Source organism: Molothrus aeneus, chromosome 10, assembly GCF_037042795.1.
Source record: "Molothrus aeneus isolate 106 chromosome 10, BPBGC_Maene_1.0, whole genome shotgun sequence".
Taxonomy (NCBI): domain Eukaryota; kingdom Metazoa; phylum Chordata; class Aves; order Passeriformes; family Icteridae; genus Molothrus; species Molothrus aeneus.
In genome coordinates this window covers 8,372,221-8,388,927 of record NC_089655.1, presented here as the reverse complement: position 1 = coordinate 8,388,927, position 16,707 = coordinate 8,372,221, and the positions used below count along the sequence as shown (strand labels likewise).

Genomic DNA, 16,707 nt, shown 5'->3' with positions numbered 1-16,707 from the left:
AGAGCTGTGAGAGAGGTTCTGCTTCCCTGGGTCACAGGATGATAACCTCTCCATGATAACCCCTCTGCCTGCCTCTGTCAGGTGCACTCTGTTGCAGCCCTAATGCATGGGCTTTAAATGGTTGTCATGTTATTGTTATTTAATTATTCAAATGAAATGTCTTGCTGGGAGGAAGAACAGCCCACAGAATGACCCCTTGTGTGTCATTTTGTTGTTGGGTTTTTGCCCCATGTGTCTATTTACAGTGTTTGGAAAAGGGATGGTTGCAGAACTCCAGGTGACCAAATGCCTGTGACATTGGGCAGTGGGGTTGTGCATTTGTGGTGATAATCAGCATGCAGCATTTCCTTAGGCCACCAGATAGGTCATGAGCAGTTAAGGGACAAATAATTTCTCTTTAATTCTGTAATTCCTTTTTTAATTACTCTTTGTGACTCAGCAACTGGTAGTGCTGTTGGCTGTCTCTCCAATTTTGAGCTGTATAGTGAGAGGGGCTCTGGTGATCCCAAGGGGCCCAGCCAGGCAATCTCCCATGGCAGTGAGTCTCCTTCTATTTATGACTTGAGGGATTGGAAAATTAGGATCAGTAGGACACATGTAAAGGTTAGTGATATGCATGTTTTTTGTTTGTGGAGGTGATGGATGTAGAAATAACTCAGCTAAAATCTCACCAGCTTTGCCAGTGCTGAATAATATCATGTATTCATGTATATCATGGAAGTCAGTAGAACTGTTAGTGAGATTCTGCTTAAAGAGAGGGCAATGCGCTGTGTGTATTGAACATATATTATATATATATATATATTGCTTTTCTAAAGGCTGAGGTGTATCCAATTTTTGTGTTCAGCTAGTACTCTGACCCTTCTCACTGTACAAAAGTCTAATAATCATATTTTAATAGGAAAAAATAAGAATAAAGCCTTCCTTGATGATAGTGATATTTAAGAATACTTTGTAAGAAATAAGAACAGTACAGTTTGTAGTATAGACATGTAGCTATCCTTTGAGATTACTTTTGCCTGACTTTCATATTACAGGGCAAATAAGACAAAAGAAGCCAATGTTTTCAATAAAGCTGCACATAGCAGCCAGGCCTGGCAAAAAGTAATGCCAATGAAAGCAGATAGATATGAAAGTAGTTTGATGTGATGTACATTTTATCCCTACTTTAATTTTACTATTTTCTCTTTAAATTCTTGCCCTTGATTACTCATATTGTTCCGGACTCTTAGATACTATAGTTATTTTTTTAAATTGGTTTACCTTTGTGCCTTTCATATACTGCCTAATGAAATATAAAATGAAAATGAATAAAATGAAAATGAAATGAACTCGGTTTTAGTTCTACATTCTTTTGCAGAAAGGAATGAGAGCACAGGGAAACACATCAAGATTTTGCTAAGTCTTTATAAAACATTTTTAAAAAGATAATGGTGTGTCTCCTGATACTTCCCCCTCAGTTGGTGAGGGAGTTTGCTTCAGGAATTCAGCAGTAAATATCCCCTTTAAATTGCACAGTTTAAGCTGGCTTTTTATAGACATATACATAGATGTGTGAAGAGGTTTTACTCATACACGTGGAGTCTGTGAGTGCATTGAAAGTGCTCCTGACATCTTCCTGACAACTTCCTTTTCTTTTAACTCATTGTACACAATTAAAGGCAGCTTTTGTCAGAGAAGTTGTCTCCAAAAGGGACATTTCTGAGCTCTGTTTCAGATCTCACCCCACCAGGTGAGGGCAGAGTGCAGTGGTAGCCAGTGTGACCCTGGTGGTGTGGCTGGTGTGCTCTCCCCCAGCCCAGCTGGGCAGTAAGAGCTGTTCTGCTTAAGGTGGCTGATTTGTATCTCAGAGGGACAAAGGGGAACTATATTTAAAATAGCCTATGTTTCTTTTTGCTGCTGGATGACAGCGTGGAGCCATCCTGCAGGGTTGTGACATGGTAGTTACTGAGGAGTGCAGGTGTCTAGCTGAGAAGATTTGGGATTTGTCACGAATTCAGACAATGTATAATATTAATTCTGGGATACTCCAGATTGCCTGTTTAATAAGGACTGGACTTGAACTGTTTAGGATAGGATGTTTGTGCTGATTCTCCTTTGTTCTAGAGAAAAATATTCTCAAGAATGAGAACCTCTTTGTCCAGTCTTGGGACAAACCTTCACTGCAAATAAGAGACTCTGGGAGCTGATATTTGTTCCTTATATTGATGCTGAGATCCACAGGAGTTTTTCCTTATGTCTGTGTTTGCTGTGCTCAAGACATTGATGAAGTGTGGAAAATGAAGACACCTTTCACAAAAGAGCCACTGGTCTAGCAGTAATTGTTCTTTTTTTTTTTTTGGTGTGTAGAAATTAATAAACTTTTCAGCTGAATTGTCTGAAAAAGCACTTTGTGTTTCTCATGCTCTAAGGAAACAGATTAGCTGTATTTATTAGCTCAAACAGCTTGAGTGAAATTGGAAATGTAAGATAGCTAGAAATGAACCTGGTGGGGGTTTTAGCTGGAGCTTGAGAAACAGTTTGCTTCCAAATCAATTACATTAAAAGGATTATATTAAATCAATGTCTATATCAATAATTTTTTTGGCACTGCTGAAGTAGTAGCAGCAATGCTTGTATTTCCATTGAACAAGCAGTTTCAGCATCACTGGGGAGTGTCTGCCCTCTTTAGGTGGTTTCCCCTGAAGACTCAGGCAAGAAGGAATGCTGGTTGCCTGGACAGCAGCTGGTGCAAGTGAAACTGGCTTTGAAAGTCTACTTTTTTGGTTCATTACCATTTACTGGAGAGAGTGAGTGTGGTTGGGTACTGGAAGAGGTTCTGCTGCCTTCACAGTTATAGCTCTGAGTTCAGCTGTGGCTGGAGTTCATTTGATGGCCAGGGGAAATAAGTAGGGCTGCTGGGATCTGTCTGGCCCTGTCTATGACCTCCCTATCTGCATGTCTGTGAAGTCCAGAAGGAGTTTCCGTATTGATTTCTCTAGAAACTGCTGATTGCAAGAATTGGTAGCCCCTTCCTGGGTCATGGTCATGCTGTATGTGGTTTGTTTCTTGCTGACTTTTCTCAAGTTCTCACTCAGGCTTTGTGAGGGGCATTTGGTCCAAGACAGCCTCCATATGAAAGGATGTAATTGATTGAGTCAATATTTTGCTGTTCTTTCTCTCCTTAACTAAAGCTAATTTTGCCCTTTTTTTTTTGTTTCTTTTTTGAGCATCAGCACCTCAGTCTGATGAAGGCTCTGACATTGATTCTGAACCAGATTTGCCTTTAAAAAGAAAGCAGCGTCGCAGCAGGACAACCTTCACAGCAGAACAACTGGAAGAGCTGGAAAGAGCTTTTGAGAGGACACACTACCCTGACATTTACACCAGGGAAGAACTTGCACAAAGAGCCAAGCTCACAGAGGCTCGTGTCCAGGTATGTATAATACAAGCTGCCTAATGAAAGGAGTTTCTTTTTCTGTTTGCATGTGAGCCCTTTTATGTTCCTACATGATCCTGCTCTGGAGTAGAAGGAAAACGTGAAACAACATTGTTTATAGCTGTAGAGTTTTTACATCTGTACATGGACATTTTTTTAACTGTTTAAGAGAACTGCTTTGAAAAAACTTTTGTGTCTTCCCATTAATTGTTCCATACTTACCATGAACATAGTACAGAATCTTTGAAAAAGAAGAAGAAAGTCTGATATCCCCACTTGTTTGCTTTATGCACTTGACAGCACTCTGCATACAACAGCTCAGCTGTTGGGCCAGTTTATAGTTACCTAACTGATTTCATCTGTTGTTGTCTGGGTCTTCAAGACATTAAAAAAGGAGAGAAAAACGTTTTTAAAGGAAAATGTGTCTACAGAGCCATGCAAGTGAGGAAGGTGGCTGGTGCAGAATCTATTGTTCACTTTTAGGTTAGATTTTGGTTAGAAGTTGACTTGGTATAAGTTCTGTATATCTCTTTTATCCCCACTCTCAGTTTAATTCAGAAGAAAATACGGTCTCAACTTCTAAGTCTTCACAGCCTCATATATATCTGGGTTGCTAAAGCAAGCTAATGTACCAGAGCAGTAACATGGAGTTGATTTAAATTTTTTTAAAAAGCATGAGCCTGGATTTTTAGCTATCTAAACCTAGGAAAATAGCTGCCAAATTATCCTGGAATAAACTGCACCTCAGAGTTCAAGTTTTGATTAGGACTTCTCCTGTTTAATATCCAAGAAACACATGCTGTGAAAAGTTTAATACTGCAGGCAGAATCTTCTGCTGCTCTTTCACCACTTGACATCTACAAATTGCTGGGAAAAGTATGCCCCTTTTAAATCAGTCTGAGTTGCAAGTGTTACCAAGCCAATGTGTGGTTGGGTGACAAGCAAGATGTTGAAGCATGTGATCTAACAAAGGAAGAGAAATGAATGGTGACTTATGGTCTGACCAAGGATACAGGTGAATTTGGTTTCTTTGGTAAAACTCTTATTACGGTTTGACCTTTAAAACTCACCCTGAGGCATTCAGACTGTGCAAACTGAAATAAGCAATACAAAACACCTCTCTGACTTTTGAAGACAATCACACCTATTGCAGCATGGCTGTATTATTGAGTGTCTGTCTTGAAAGGCTCAGACTTTTTACCTGCTAAATGTTTTTGCAGAAAACTTCACGCCACATTTCTTGTAAGTGTTTATTATGACTGTGGGAGAAAATCAGATGGGTGGATGAATTTGTCTGGAAGGCAAACTCAGTTGTGCATGACTCTTTTCTTAAGATGTTTACTAAGTGAAATGCTTGCAAAACAGCTCCATAGATAGACGTGGGCCAGGTAAGACCAAATCAAGCCCCAGGAATCATTTGCACACAAACATTACATAGATAACTTGCTTCACAAGTGTTGTTAGCAAGACGAATGGGATCTTGGAGATGATGTTTTGGTCTATGTTAGCTTCAGTGGAAAAATACGATAAAATGAAAAAGACCTTGTTCATGTTTTTCTAAATCAATGACCCACAGCTAGAAGAAAAGCAGAACTCTCATTAACATAACAGCTGTCTTAATGTGGCTTTAACCCTGTGACTTTTTGCATTCCTCATGGCTTCCTTGGTTCCCTTGAGACGCATCCTGTCTCACACCACTCGTATGATCTACAGCCTCACGAATTCCCCAGTACCTCTGACATGGATATTTCGCCTAACCCAGCATGGAAGAGAGTTCCCAGTCAATCAATGATTAAAATACCAGAACAAAACCTTTCTGGATTAAAGATGAGCTGGGGTTGAAGTAACCAGCCTGTGGGCAGTTTCCTAGTGCACTCCATCTGTCTGGTACACTTGAAGGCTGGCAGAATGATTTAGCAGTGGATTAAGGGATACAGGATTTGCCTTATCAGCATTCAGCACCTCTCTATAGCCCCTTAAAATAGCCATGTATTATGGGCATGAAATAAAAGACGACCTGTGAAAAGAAAATAACCCTAAGAGACTTGAGGCTGAGAGGGCTGGATAGCCATACTGAAGTAGCATTCAGGCTTTCTTAGTCACACTTCTTTTTTGGTAACATTATGATAGAGATCAGAGATACCAAATTTTATATGGATATATACACAAAGGTCTCTTTGACTGCTTCCCAATAAAGAATTATCTAAAAGAGCTGGCTCTTGCGGCCTGAATCCAACTAAGCCCAGAAATTTATTTATTTATTTCCTTTGGAGCTGTAAGGTCCAATTCTGTACAGTAGTTTTATATTGCCTAGGCAGTTATTTAGTTGACAACAACTGGATCAACCTTGCTACTCCCTCAGTCCCTCTGTGTAGTACTTCCATCTCATGTTTTGTTTTCTCTACTCTGCCACCCTGTGCTTCCCCTTTCCTTCTGTTCCCTGAGGCTGTCTATTACTCTCGTGAAAGGAAGAGTCTTACACCACTGAACTGTGGTTTTCCTCACTTTCCCACTGCTGAAGGGTAACCAAATGCATGTTTCTAACCTGGTTGCTTGGAGGTGGAGGAAAAAACTTGCCTTTGGTCTGGGATCAAGAGTAGAACATGTCAGCCCCTAAGGGGAATATTTTGAGAGCAACAAGCAACTGAAAACAGACTTTACACTGTGAATGTTATTTGTGTACCTAATCATGGGAACAGGAAAGGCTTTTGGGGAAAGAAGTGTTCCAACAAACTCCACATTGTAAGAGTCACGAGATGTGTAACTGTAATCATGGCAAATATTTCAACACTGGGTGTAATAACGAGTTAAAATGCTCCCTGCAATTCCTCCTGCAGCACCTTTCCGCTCAAGGACCATTGAGTTTTTTCCCCCAGTGTTTGAACCTAGATGTGATATAAGCCAGGAAAACCTCTTCTGCTGCCTCTTCCAAAGGCACTTGCTCTTCTCTGCACATTAGATGCAGAAGGAAGAGGAGAATTCTTTGGTCTTGTGAGATTATCAGATAAATTCAGAAAGATAAGCACAGTTCCAAAGGAGGACCTTTCCTTTAAAAATAATTTTAAAAAAAGTGATACTCTGGGAATGTGACGTTAAAGATTTGCATTTTTTGAGCAAAAATTGCAGTACTTTACCTGTCCAGTTTAAAACCTCATTAAAACCATCATTATGTTGCATTGCAGGCCCTTAAGGTCTGTGGCCTGTTTTTACTGACAATCTGAAGGCAAGTTTGAAAAGTGAATTTATCTTCAGTGTTGATCAAAGGGTCTTTCTGAGCTGTGGAGTTATGGCATCAGGAACGAAGTGGGTAGTATCTTTTCTGGCCACCTTTGATTCCCACAGCAGACTTGTTTTTAGACGAACTGGGCAAGCTTTGGCAGCAGCTTGGGCCTGTTTCAGATCGATGGTGGGGAGTGTTGACGTCAATCTTTTGGCAAAAGATTTTTAAATAAGGTTCAGGTTTGTCCTGTGGCTGGCCAGGAACCTGCCTTGGCCAACAGGGGCTGGCCATGCAGGCAAATCTTTTGGGGCTGTGTGTTGATGGCAGGCATCCCAAATTGCCAGAAATGTAGGGCATGAGATTTGTGTATTGGACCATGTTAAGGAGTGCCCCAGCTGTATGGATCCTTGGGGCAGGAGGCCCTGCTGTGAGAAGCAGCTGGCACACGAACCCCCTGTTTAATTCCAACATGAAATAGGAAAAATTTGTTTGGATTCTTTTTCATCCATGAATAATGGTGAAAAAGAAGGGCAAGTCAGGAAGAATTCTGAATCATGACTATTTCCCACCCTGAAGAGTTTCTTCTCAGCCAAATCCCAGTTTTAAACTGATTTGCTTGAAGGCATTAAAAAAAAAAAGTTGTTTATCAGCAGAGCATGTCTGAAAATTTAGGCACATCTCTCCAGGCTACTAGCATGGAATTGAATGTTCCCATGTCAAGCTTGTAATCAGCTTGTTAGCTATTGTAAAAACTTTATTATAACCTCAACAAATAAGTCCCAAGAGCTCAGATGTCTTGAGTAGCTAGAAGAAGAATTATTAAAAAAATGTATTTTAAGTGTTGTGCTTGGATATTATTTTCTTTGCTTCACTGTGGTGCAGGAAGGGAAAGAGTTTGGAGAGGAGTAAGGGGAAAGGTGAGAGAAGTTATGACTCTTGAGCTAGTAGTAAAGTTTAAAGGCTCTGAAGTCCAATTTCTCAGCTTTAGTAGTATTTTCTCAGTAGAAAATAGTGAAAAGCATTCTCTGAGAAATCACTGGGGAGGGGGAATCTGTGCCAAAGAAAAGTCTTAGTTTGCTCAAACCTCTGAAATAGTTTGAGCATATACTGAACTGCCCAGTCCTATGGGAAGATGGGGCAAAGGAATGCAGGATGGATTCAAGAACACTCAAGACTCACTTTCATCAGATCTTTAGTTATTCCTGATGTGGTTTTGTGGAGGATTTCTGATGCCTTTTCTTGTGACTGAATCTCTTGCATCATAAAAAGGCTAAAGAAAGAAAATGCTGTGTGTATCATTATCTACTGATAACCCTGTAATTGCAGGTCCCCCTTCCCCTGTAAAGGGAAAATTCTTATGGGTAAATTAACCAACTGCATTCATATGTGGGCCCAAGAGGACATTTTTAAATATAAAGGAAAAGAGGGATGTGATTTTGATTGTCTCTTTCTGGTCCCTGCTGCCTAAGGGCTCTAATTAGTGTCACTTTAACTTATAAATACACAGCTCAATTTGCTTATTACTCAATAATTTTTAGAACTATTCCGCTGCAGAGTTTTAGAAGTATTTTTGTAGGACTGAGTCAAAGTTTTCTCAAAGAAACCTAAGAGATTGGAGTATGTTGGATCACACTGGGAGGTGGTTGGAAGTCCCTATTCCCTTTGGCACAGGCTAGTGACTTTTAGTCTGTGTTGTTTTTTTTGTTTTATTTTGTGTGTGGTGTGTTGGGTTTCATTTTGACTTTCTTTGTTTTTGGTTTTTTTTTTTTTTGTGGGGTTTTCTCAGTTTTGTTTTGTTTTGGGGTTTGTTTGGTATATTTTTCCCTTTTATTCTCTTCTCCCTCTCTCCTGTATGTTTACAAAGAACTCTGGTTTCTAGCACTCTGATAACTGGTAGTATCCTGAACAGCATCACTTCCCATGCCCATAAAGAGCAGGCTTCAGCAGGCAGGGAACCCTCAGCTTTGTGACATTCCCTCTGGTGGCCATAGCAGGCTTTGGGATGCTGTGAGGGAACATGGTGTGTATCTGTATGCAGTGGACCATATCCCTGCGAGGCTGGGGGTGTGCAGATGTCACAGTCAAGCTGATTTTTCAACTGTGTGCTAAAAAGCAATTCTGTTTCTACTCTTTCTTCATTCCATAGCTGCTCCCTGGCAGTGCTCTCCCTGCAGCTCATAGTATTGATACCCTGGTGAGCCAGGATGGAAACTCACCCTAGTGCAAAAACAAAGAAAAGGGAGGATAAGAAACTTATTTCCTGTGCATGCCCTTGAAGGGCTGCTGAAGTAAGCGAGGTCTGGCATCTGTAGGGACTGCAGGAGCAGACCCTGAAGGTGTCTGTAGCAGTCACCCTGCCATGTTTTTCAAAGGTAGCAGAGTCAGCTCTGCCTGGGCTGGTGGAGCTCAGCTTTGTTTGCAGTTTCCTCTTGAGCCTCCCCTCTTCCCAAGGCAGCCCTGCTGCTTCTGGCACAGCCCACATTCTTTCCCTGGTGGAACATCCGCCGACTCTGGCTTCCAGGATGGTCAGACTTTGTTTTGAACATGTGAATTTTGTGGGAAGGGAGAGGTGGAGAAAAGAGGGTGGGGGAGGCAGTTACCATGAAAAATATCACGAGGAAAAACCAAATCAACTCCTCCCTCCCCCCATCTAGAATCCATCTAAAATTAGAAGTGCCATTAACAATACATCAGTCTCTTGACTTTTGTGTTTCTGGCACTCGTGCTTGCAATGGTCAGGACTTTGTATAACAAAATATCCACGGGTTTTTTGTAACATTCACATCTTGAATGTTTTTCCCTCTTGAATCAGAGATCTTTTTGCCTTAAAAGCACATAGAACACTCTATGTTTATGATCAGACTGTCGAAATGTCAAGGCTAATTACACTAGTGTGTTCCCAAGTGCATAAATGCATCTTCTAAAGAATATCCTGTTGAGATCAACAAAATAAGATATTGGCATGATCACTTGCAAACTGCTTTAAGAAAAAATGATAATAAGAGGATGGATCCAAATATCAGGAAATAGAGATGGAAGAAACCTATTAGTTCACCTTATCCATCTACATTGGTGCAAATTACAGTTTTTATGTTCTGTGGCAGAGTGATTTCTTTTTTGGTCAGTCCAGTCCCAGGTGTTTGGAAAACTGGAGCCTCCAGTACTTAAAGCACTACTTTCCCCCCGTTTTGTTCTGTATTTCATCCTGTTCAGTTCTATTTTTGAGCTATAAACGTTGGCCAGACATTGGGATTCAAGTTTGTTTCCAAATCATCTGGATCATTTACATTCCACCTTTGAAAGTGACATAGGAACCGAGGAGTCCAAGCCTCACTCCAGTGAGTGTGACTTGGCTTCTGTGCAGACATAGTTTCTGAATGCTTGGATCCCTCAGCCAAGTTGTGTTTCCTCTGTCCATTTTTAGATAGTTTAGAGTTTGATTTCTGTTGTGTCCACTGCAGGGTGGCACTTTCTCACAGGATGACTCCTGGGATCTCCTCCAGGGGCTGCTTTGTACTGGAAGCATCCCTGCAGCCAGGTGATGATTGTGCCCCTCAAATGAGGTTGTGGGAGAAAGGAGCATCCTATGGGGACCTGCTAGATTTGAAAAGACCACTCATAAGATGAGGATTTTGTCATGTTGGTGGAATTTGAAATCTGTTGCACATAAGGGGACATTGCATTTAAATCATATTGGAAATGTATAAACAAAAGAAAATATTCCCCCAGGTTTTTACAATATGTTTCTAAGCAGACACACTGGCTTGTGGTGACTGAATTTATTTTTAAATTTTGGCTTGAGATTAGCAAAGTTTTCAAGATTTCTTTAGTGGTAGTATTGTACATGAATTTTCCATGTTACATGAGGATTTAAGAAATGAAAAAAATTCTGGACTCTTGAAATAGATCAAGGCAACTGACTGAGGGAAATATTATGATTAATATAGTCTAAGGGAAATATTATGATTAAAACCCCCAAGAATTTCAGTTAAAATAACATATTCTGAATATGTTCTGACTTCAACATTCATAATTCTGTTCAAGCTTCTGAATAAAGCATAGGATTTGACTAATTTTAATAAGAATTACATAAAATGTAAATAAAATACTTAGGTTTCAGTTATTTGGGTTTCAGTTATTTATTTTTTAGTAACTTTTTCTTGATTTGGTGGCTTTTGTATTTTTGTTATGTGCCTCTACCATTCTGTAGTGATGAACTTGTGTGGTATTAGTGGCAGTAAGGTTTCCTCCGAAGTTTTGAACTTGTTCAAGGGTTTTTGGTGAGTTAATTTTGGACTAACTCTGGTGCTAGTCAGGTGCCATCTGCCCTCCTGCCGCCAGGGAAAGCAAGAGGCCGGTGCCAGAGGACTGTGCCAGTGCCATGTGACATGAGTGCCCATCAAGTAGCGCTCATTTGGCGCATCCCAATCGCACAGGACTGAGGTGGCAGTACACAGCCTTGTTTCTGCACCCCTGCAGAGTCTCACACAATATAATGGGGCTCCAGCTGGCAACAAAGCTCTGTGCAAGCATGTCCATTGTGTGGCTGCTGCAGACTTTTTGATACCATGGAGTCTGTTCCTTTCAGAGATGTCTAATACGTAGCTGCAGTTGTGGAAAAAATGTGAGTCTACAAAATGAGCCAAAAATCTGTCCATAAATAAAAACAGAAAACTTGTCATTTATGTAAATTGCTTACTACTGAATTAAAGTTTGGCATTTGACTCATTTTAACAAATATCTGGAGTTTGAAGGCAAATGCTTATCTGTAGAGAAAACAAAATCTTTTTACCTCACTTTCCCGAGTGAAATTCATTCATGTAGCTTAGTTCTGTTCATGTTCCCAAAGCACTTGGAGATCATGAGATAACCCTCTTGACCTGAAGAAGAGAAAGTGTCAAGGCAAAAAGCCAGAGTTAATGACATGGGTCAACTAATTACAACAAGGGTTTGCTGTTCCCTGGTCACTCTTTGACCTCCATTATCCTTCCGAAGTGTTCTTTGGATCTTTAGAGCAAGGTCCCTTTCTTGCTCTACAGGCTGAATCTAGACCCATCCTCAACTACTGCTCCATTGCAGGTTTTGCATCTCCACCCTGGTGCCTTGTCCCTGCCAGCTGCTTTCAGAAATGGTTCATGTGGAGACAGGGGGGTCAGTATGTACAGCAAAACAACAAGAGAGGGATTTGTGACATAGAACAGAGGCTCCACCTATCCCTCTGTCCTAGATCTTAAACTGGAGTGGGTGTGTATAATTGAGGAGTAGATGTTATAGCCAAAGGAGGAGGCAGCTGTGTGAACTGAGCATCTCATTCTGAAAAGAGGATGAAGTCAGAACAAACTACATGGTGACAGATGGCCTATGGCAGAAACCAGATGGCCCAGTGAGTCCCACCACTCCTGTCATGAAATAGCAAGCAGAGGAGAAACCCACGTGTAGCCCAAAAGGTTGTTACCCTCTAGTGTGAGGGCCACTCATAGTTTATAAATGGTGTTACACTTAGAATCCCAGTCTCTGGTGCCTGATTCATAAGCCAGCAAGGGCTGCTTGCTCAAGGGTTACAGATCTGAGTCCCATCTTCTACAAACACATCTATATGTGGCTCATCAGCTAACGTGCCTCAGTGGCTTTCAGGCCAGGCTGCCTTACAGGCTGTGCAGATCTACTTTATCAGGTATTAATACTCAGTTGAGGTCTTATCTAATGAATTGTATCGGTAGATGAGCACCACAGCTGCTTCAGGGTGTAGGATTATTAGCAACTGGCTGCTTGGTTACAAATGTGTGCAGTCTCTGTTACCTGAACCAACCATTCTTTCCCTCAGTGCTCCACCATGGAGTTGAGAGCTGTCATCAGGAGCCTGCTCTGACCCCACAACAAGGCAATGTGCCTTTTCCGGGCACTCCTGCACTCTTTGCCCTTCCAATTCGTGATGTGTGGAATTGTTAAAATATCAAAATTAACAATTAATGTGTTTTGCAATTCCTATTATGTCTGCATTTGTGATGTCTTGCCTCTTTGTATCTTGGATGTAGTAAGAACTATCCAAGCCTCGGAAAGCTTAAAACACAAACTGAGAATGATGTGAAGAAAAGCAGATTTATAGCTAAAATGTCCCACAATTCAAACCCCATCTGGTTGGTGTGCTGTCCTGGGAACGGATTTCAAAGTGGTTCTGAAATGCTAATCTAGTACTGAAGTTCTGACCTACTGTTTTGTGCATATGTGAACACATGAAAACTTGCTGGGAGGGATTTGTGTATTTTGTACATGGGGCTTGTATTTTTCTAATTAAAAGCTTGAAGTTCTGTTGATCATTAGGGCAATATATTATCCCAATATATAAGTATGTGCACCTTCTAACAGTGCATTAAGTGATGCCACTAACTTGTCAGCAACTTAAAGACAATACAGTACAGATGAAATAGCTTTGGCTGGCACTTAGATTAAATGGAGAGGTTTCCCCTTTGTCATTAAATCTGGCACAGTAATGATAGTGATTAAAACCACTAAAGCTTGAAAGAGTAGACAGCTTTTTTTCTCAGGAGAGGCTGAATCTGAGAGGAAACCAGGGATCAGAATTCCTGTGTTGAATCTGTTGGACCATGGAAATGTGTGCCAAGGGTAACTTTCTTGTCTAGGAGTACTGAGTTCAGTGTGCATCTTCTGCATCTCTCATCTCAGACACTGCCCATGTTTGAAATGCAATGCCATTATTTCTGATACATCTGTACTAAATGTGCAGAAATCAAATGTTCATGTTTAAAACATTTGCAGGTCTGGTTTAGTAATCGTCGTGCCAGATGGAGGAAGCAGGCAGGAGCCAACCAACTGATGGCTTTCAACCATCTGATCCCTGGAGGATTCCCACCCAGTGCCATGCCGACTTTGCCAACGTACCAGCTCTCTGAGCCCTCCTACCAACCCACCTCCATACCCCAAGGTACAGTAGCCCACAGATACTTGTTAAAATAGTGTTATTGGGGGGGTTTCCTGTGCCCATCCACTGTAGAAATATTTTCTTTTCTAATGAGTTGGCTAATTTAGGGTCTGACTCAGGCAGGATCCTGCAAGCCTGTTTATTTTAGGCATGTAAGAACTGAGATTTGTTTTGCTGCAAGAAAGGGGTGGTTCCATGGGAAGGGTGCTCTCCAGAGAAATAATCACCTTCTGCCCAGCAGACATGCAGCTTTGGTAAAGTGATGGACACTCATCCCTGTCCTGCCACTGCACTGGCCTCCTTTGCTGGAAGTGTCTGGTGTGATGTAGGGGACATGTGCACTCTGTCTTTGTTGTGACTGTCATTGATGGAGCATTGGAACTTGTGTAAATACTCTGAATATTTATCTGGGGGTGGAAAAAACAGCTATTCAGACCACCTTGTTTCAAATCAGTCAGTAATCAGTCTCAATCTCAATTTTTCTTAATGTTATCAGAAATTCTGTGAACTTGCGATGGATTTGAGTGGGAGGGAACAGACCCTCAAATCTAGGCTTTGTTAGATTTTAAAATTAAATAAAAACCTTATGAGTGAGATTTTATAAAATAATTTGTGTCCTCTTATTGCTTCATCCTTGAGATTTAGATCTTAACTCTCAGTGGAGGTTCTAATTGAGGGAATTTTTCAAAGCCCAGGGCTTCTCCTGTCCATTGCTTGACTTGATACAAACCGCGGTGGGATTTCTGAGCTGTGAGCAGGAGGGGAAAACTGGTCCTATAAGTAAATAAATATTTTCCTTTATTTTTATATATAGACATATTAAAAAGATATTGCTGACAATATGTGCTCACTAAGGGTTGTCTGAAAACCGCATTCCTCTTGTTATGGTATTTACAGTCTGTTTAAGAATTTTTGTGTAAATTCACAGGCTGGTTAAATATCTAACAAAATTATAGATTTATTTTTCTACTTAACCAGTATTTAGATGCAGGTTTTGATGCAGTTCTCTTAAGCTGAGCTTCACATAATTAACTTATTATGCCAGAATAAAGGAGGAAAACATATCAACATATTTTTTCTGCTTCCAGCCGTGTCTGATCCAAGCAGTACCGTCCATAGACCTCAGCCTCTCCCTCCAAGCACTGTACACCAAAGCAGCCTCCCTTCGAACCCCGAGAGCAGCTCTGCCTATTGCCTGCCCAGCACCAGGCATGGATTTTCCAGCTATACAGACAGCTTTGTGCCTCCGTCCGGGCCCTCCAATCCCATGAACCCTGCCATTGGCAATGGCCTCTCACCTCAGGTCAGTCCTGTGTTTTCAGACAGAGGATTTGCTGTATACCAGAACCAAAGAGTCTATTCCCTCAGGCCACAGTATAATGAATTGCCAAATTTAAACCATAATGTATTCTTTATATAAGCCACATGATTTCAGTTTGCTAGTTTCCTTTTTTTTTTTTTTAATTTTTTTCCTCTTACTGGCTGAATAAAGAGTGATAGCTTATATTTAATTTCAACTGATTTATAATGGAATCATGCAGACTTCATATTTGCATCCAGTTGTCAAGCATTTGTAATGCACTGCTCTTCTCCTGAAGATCCATGGCTAGGTACAGAAAACAGAGCTTGTATTTTTTCTGTGAATAAAATATCTCATTAAAATAACATCATCAAGATTTTACCAAGTTGTCCAGGAAAATTATGGGTGAGTTGCATGAGAAGAGTTCCAAGGACTGAGAAATGTGTATTGAGATGAGCTGTAATCGAGTTATAAATACATAAATTAGAAGTATTACTGCTCTTTGGCAATATATAAATGCATGAATACCATAATTGTTTTTTTAATTTGCGTGAGCTCTTTTAAGGAAATCAGGTTAATAAATTGCCTTGATAATTGAGTGTCAAAAGATTGGTTAAATTTTCTTACACATGGCATCTGTCTGAAGCTGACATTATTAGTTAAAGCTTGAATAGATGGTAGTTTATTTTATTAGCAAGAGCTTTGCCCAGGTGCTTGGAAAGAGATGTCCACTAAATTCTGAGGAGTCACAAAGAAGATGCAATCTATAATTACAATCAGGAATCTCTTCAGGGCTGAAAGTGAGAGTTTTAACAGCTTTATCTGCTTTCTACCCTTTTTTCCTCTCAGTGGTTAGAAAAACAGGGAGAAGCTCAGAATGACACAAATGAAAAGTGAAAAGACAATTATACTCAATTACACACTAATCACTGACTATCACCACTGCCTAAGCAGGGAGAGGGCATTCTAATAGGCAGAAAATGAGATTTTAATGGCACAAAGGGTGGCCAAAATAACGACTCGTATATCTTTGCCTCCTTCGTTTTCTTCAACTTGTGGTTTGCATCTCGGGAGTGCAGTTCCTGGTTCCTGTGCAACGGTGATAACTCTGTGCAGCTGAAAAGTTCAAAGGCTCTGGAGTTGAAAAGAATGAATAACAAAGGCAATGAAATAAACATTTTTGCCCAAAGGCAAAAGTTCATAAACCCTTTTTTGTAACGGTAAATGTAATTAAGATTCACAGATTCCTATAGCATGGAGTGTGGTACAAAACTTCATGGCTTGAAACCTCAGGAAAAAAATGCCAACAGAAAAACAAACGGATGTACTTCCAACAAGACTTGAATAGATTTTGTTTGAAAGAATTCTGATTTCTAAATGCAAACTTCAACAAAATCCATGACATTATATTAGTTGTTTCTTTTTTTTTTTAATGGCTAGTTTCATAGTGTGCAAGGCTTCCAAATTTTTGACATAATTATCTATCTGGTTTTCAATGTTAATCCATAAAAGGTAGTTGTTAGTGTCAGTTTAAATGTGTGTTGGTTCTGGCTATGGAAAATGTGATCTCTTTTTTTCCCCTTTCACAAAGCTTTTATTGTCTGTGACATAGAAGTGGAGCACAACAACAGTAAAGAAATCTTGTGATGGCTGGGTGAAATGGGACAAAAATGTGAGGCCAGGTCTCCTCCTGCCAAAGTCTTGCTGATTTGAGGTTTGATGTAATCAAAAGGGGATTCTGCGCTTTTTTACACCTAGCTCTGTCTTTACCCTAGAAGACTTCTGTTGTTTTATAGTTTGTTTATTTGTTTTCCTTAGACTTCTGAAGC

General features: G+C 40.4%; 1 protein-coding gene across 6 annotated transcripts in view; it reads left to right on the top strand.

The window, feature by feature from the left end:
• Window positions 1–16,707, top strand: part of PAX3 (paired box 3) — a 73,358-nt gene that overhangs the window by 46,640 nt on the left and 10,011 nt on the right. For 4 of the 6 annotated variants that reach the window (XM_066556595.1, XM_066556594.1, XM_066556590.1 and 1 more), the window contains 3 exons: window positions 3,216–3,415; window positions 13,416–13,581; window positions 14,667–14,881. In XM_066556595.1, coding sequence (XP_066412692.1) covers window positions 3,216–3,415; window positions 13,416–13,581; window positions 14,667–14,881 — 581 coding nt within the window. Of the gene's footprint in view, window positions 1–3,209; window positions 3,416–13,415; window positions 13,582–14,666; window positions 14,882–16,707 lie in introns of all 6 variants that reach the window. The other 2 variants (XM_066556592.1, XM_066556591.1) reach the window with 1 other exon arrangement.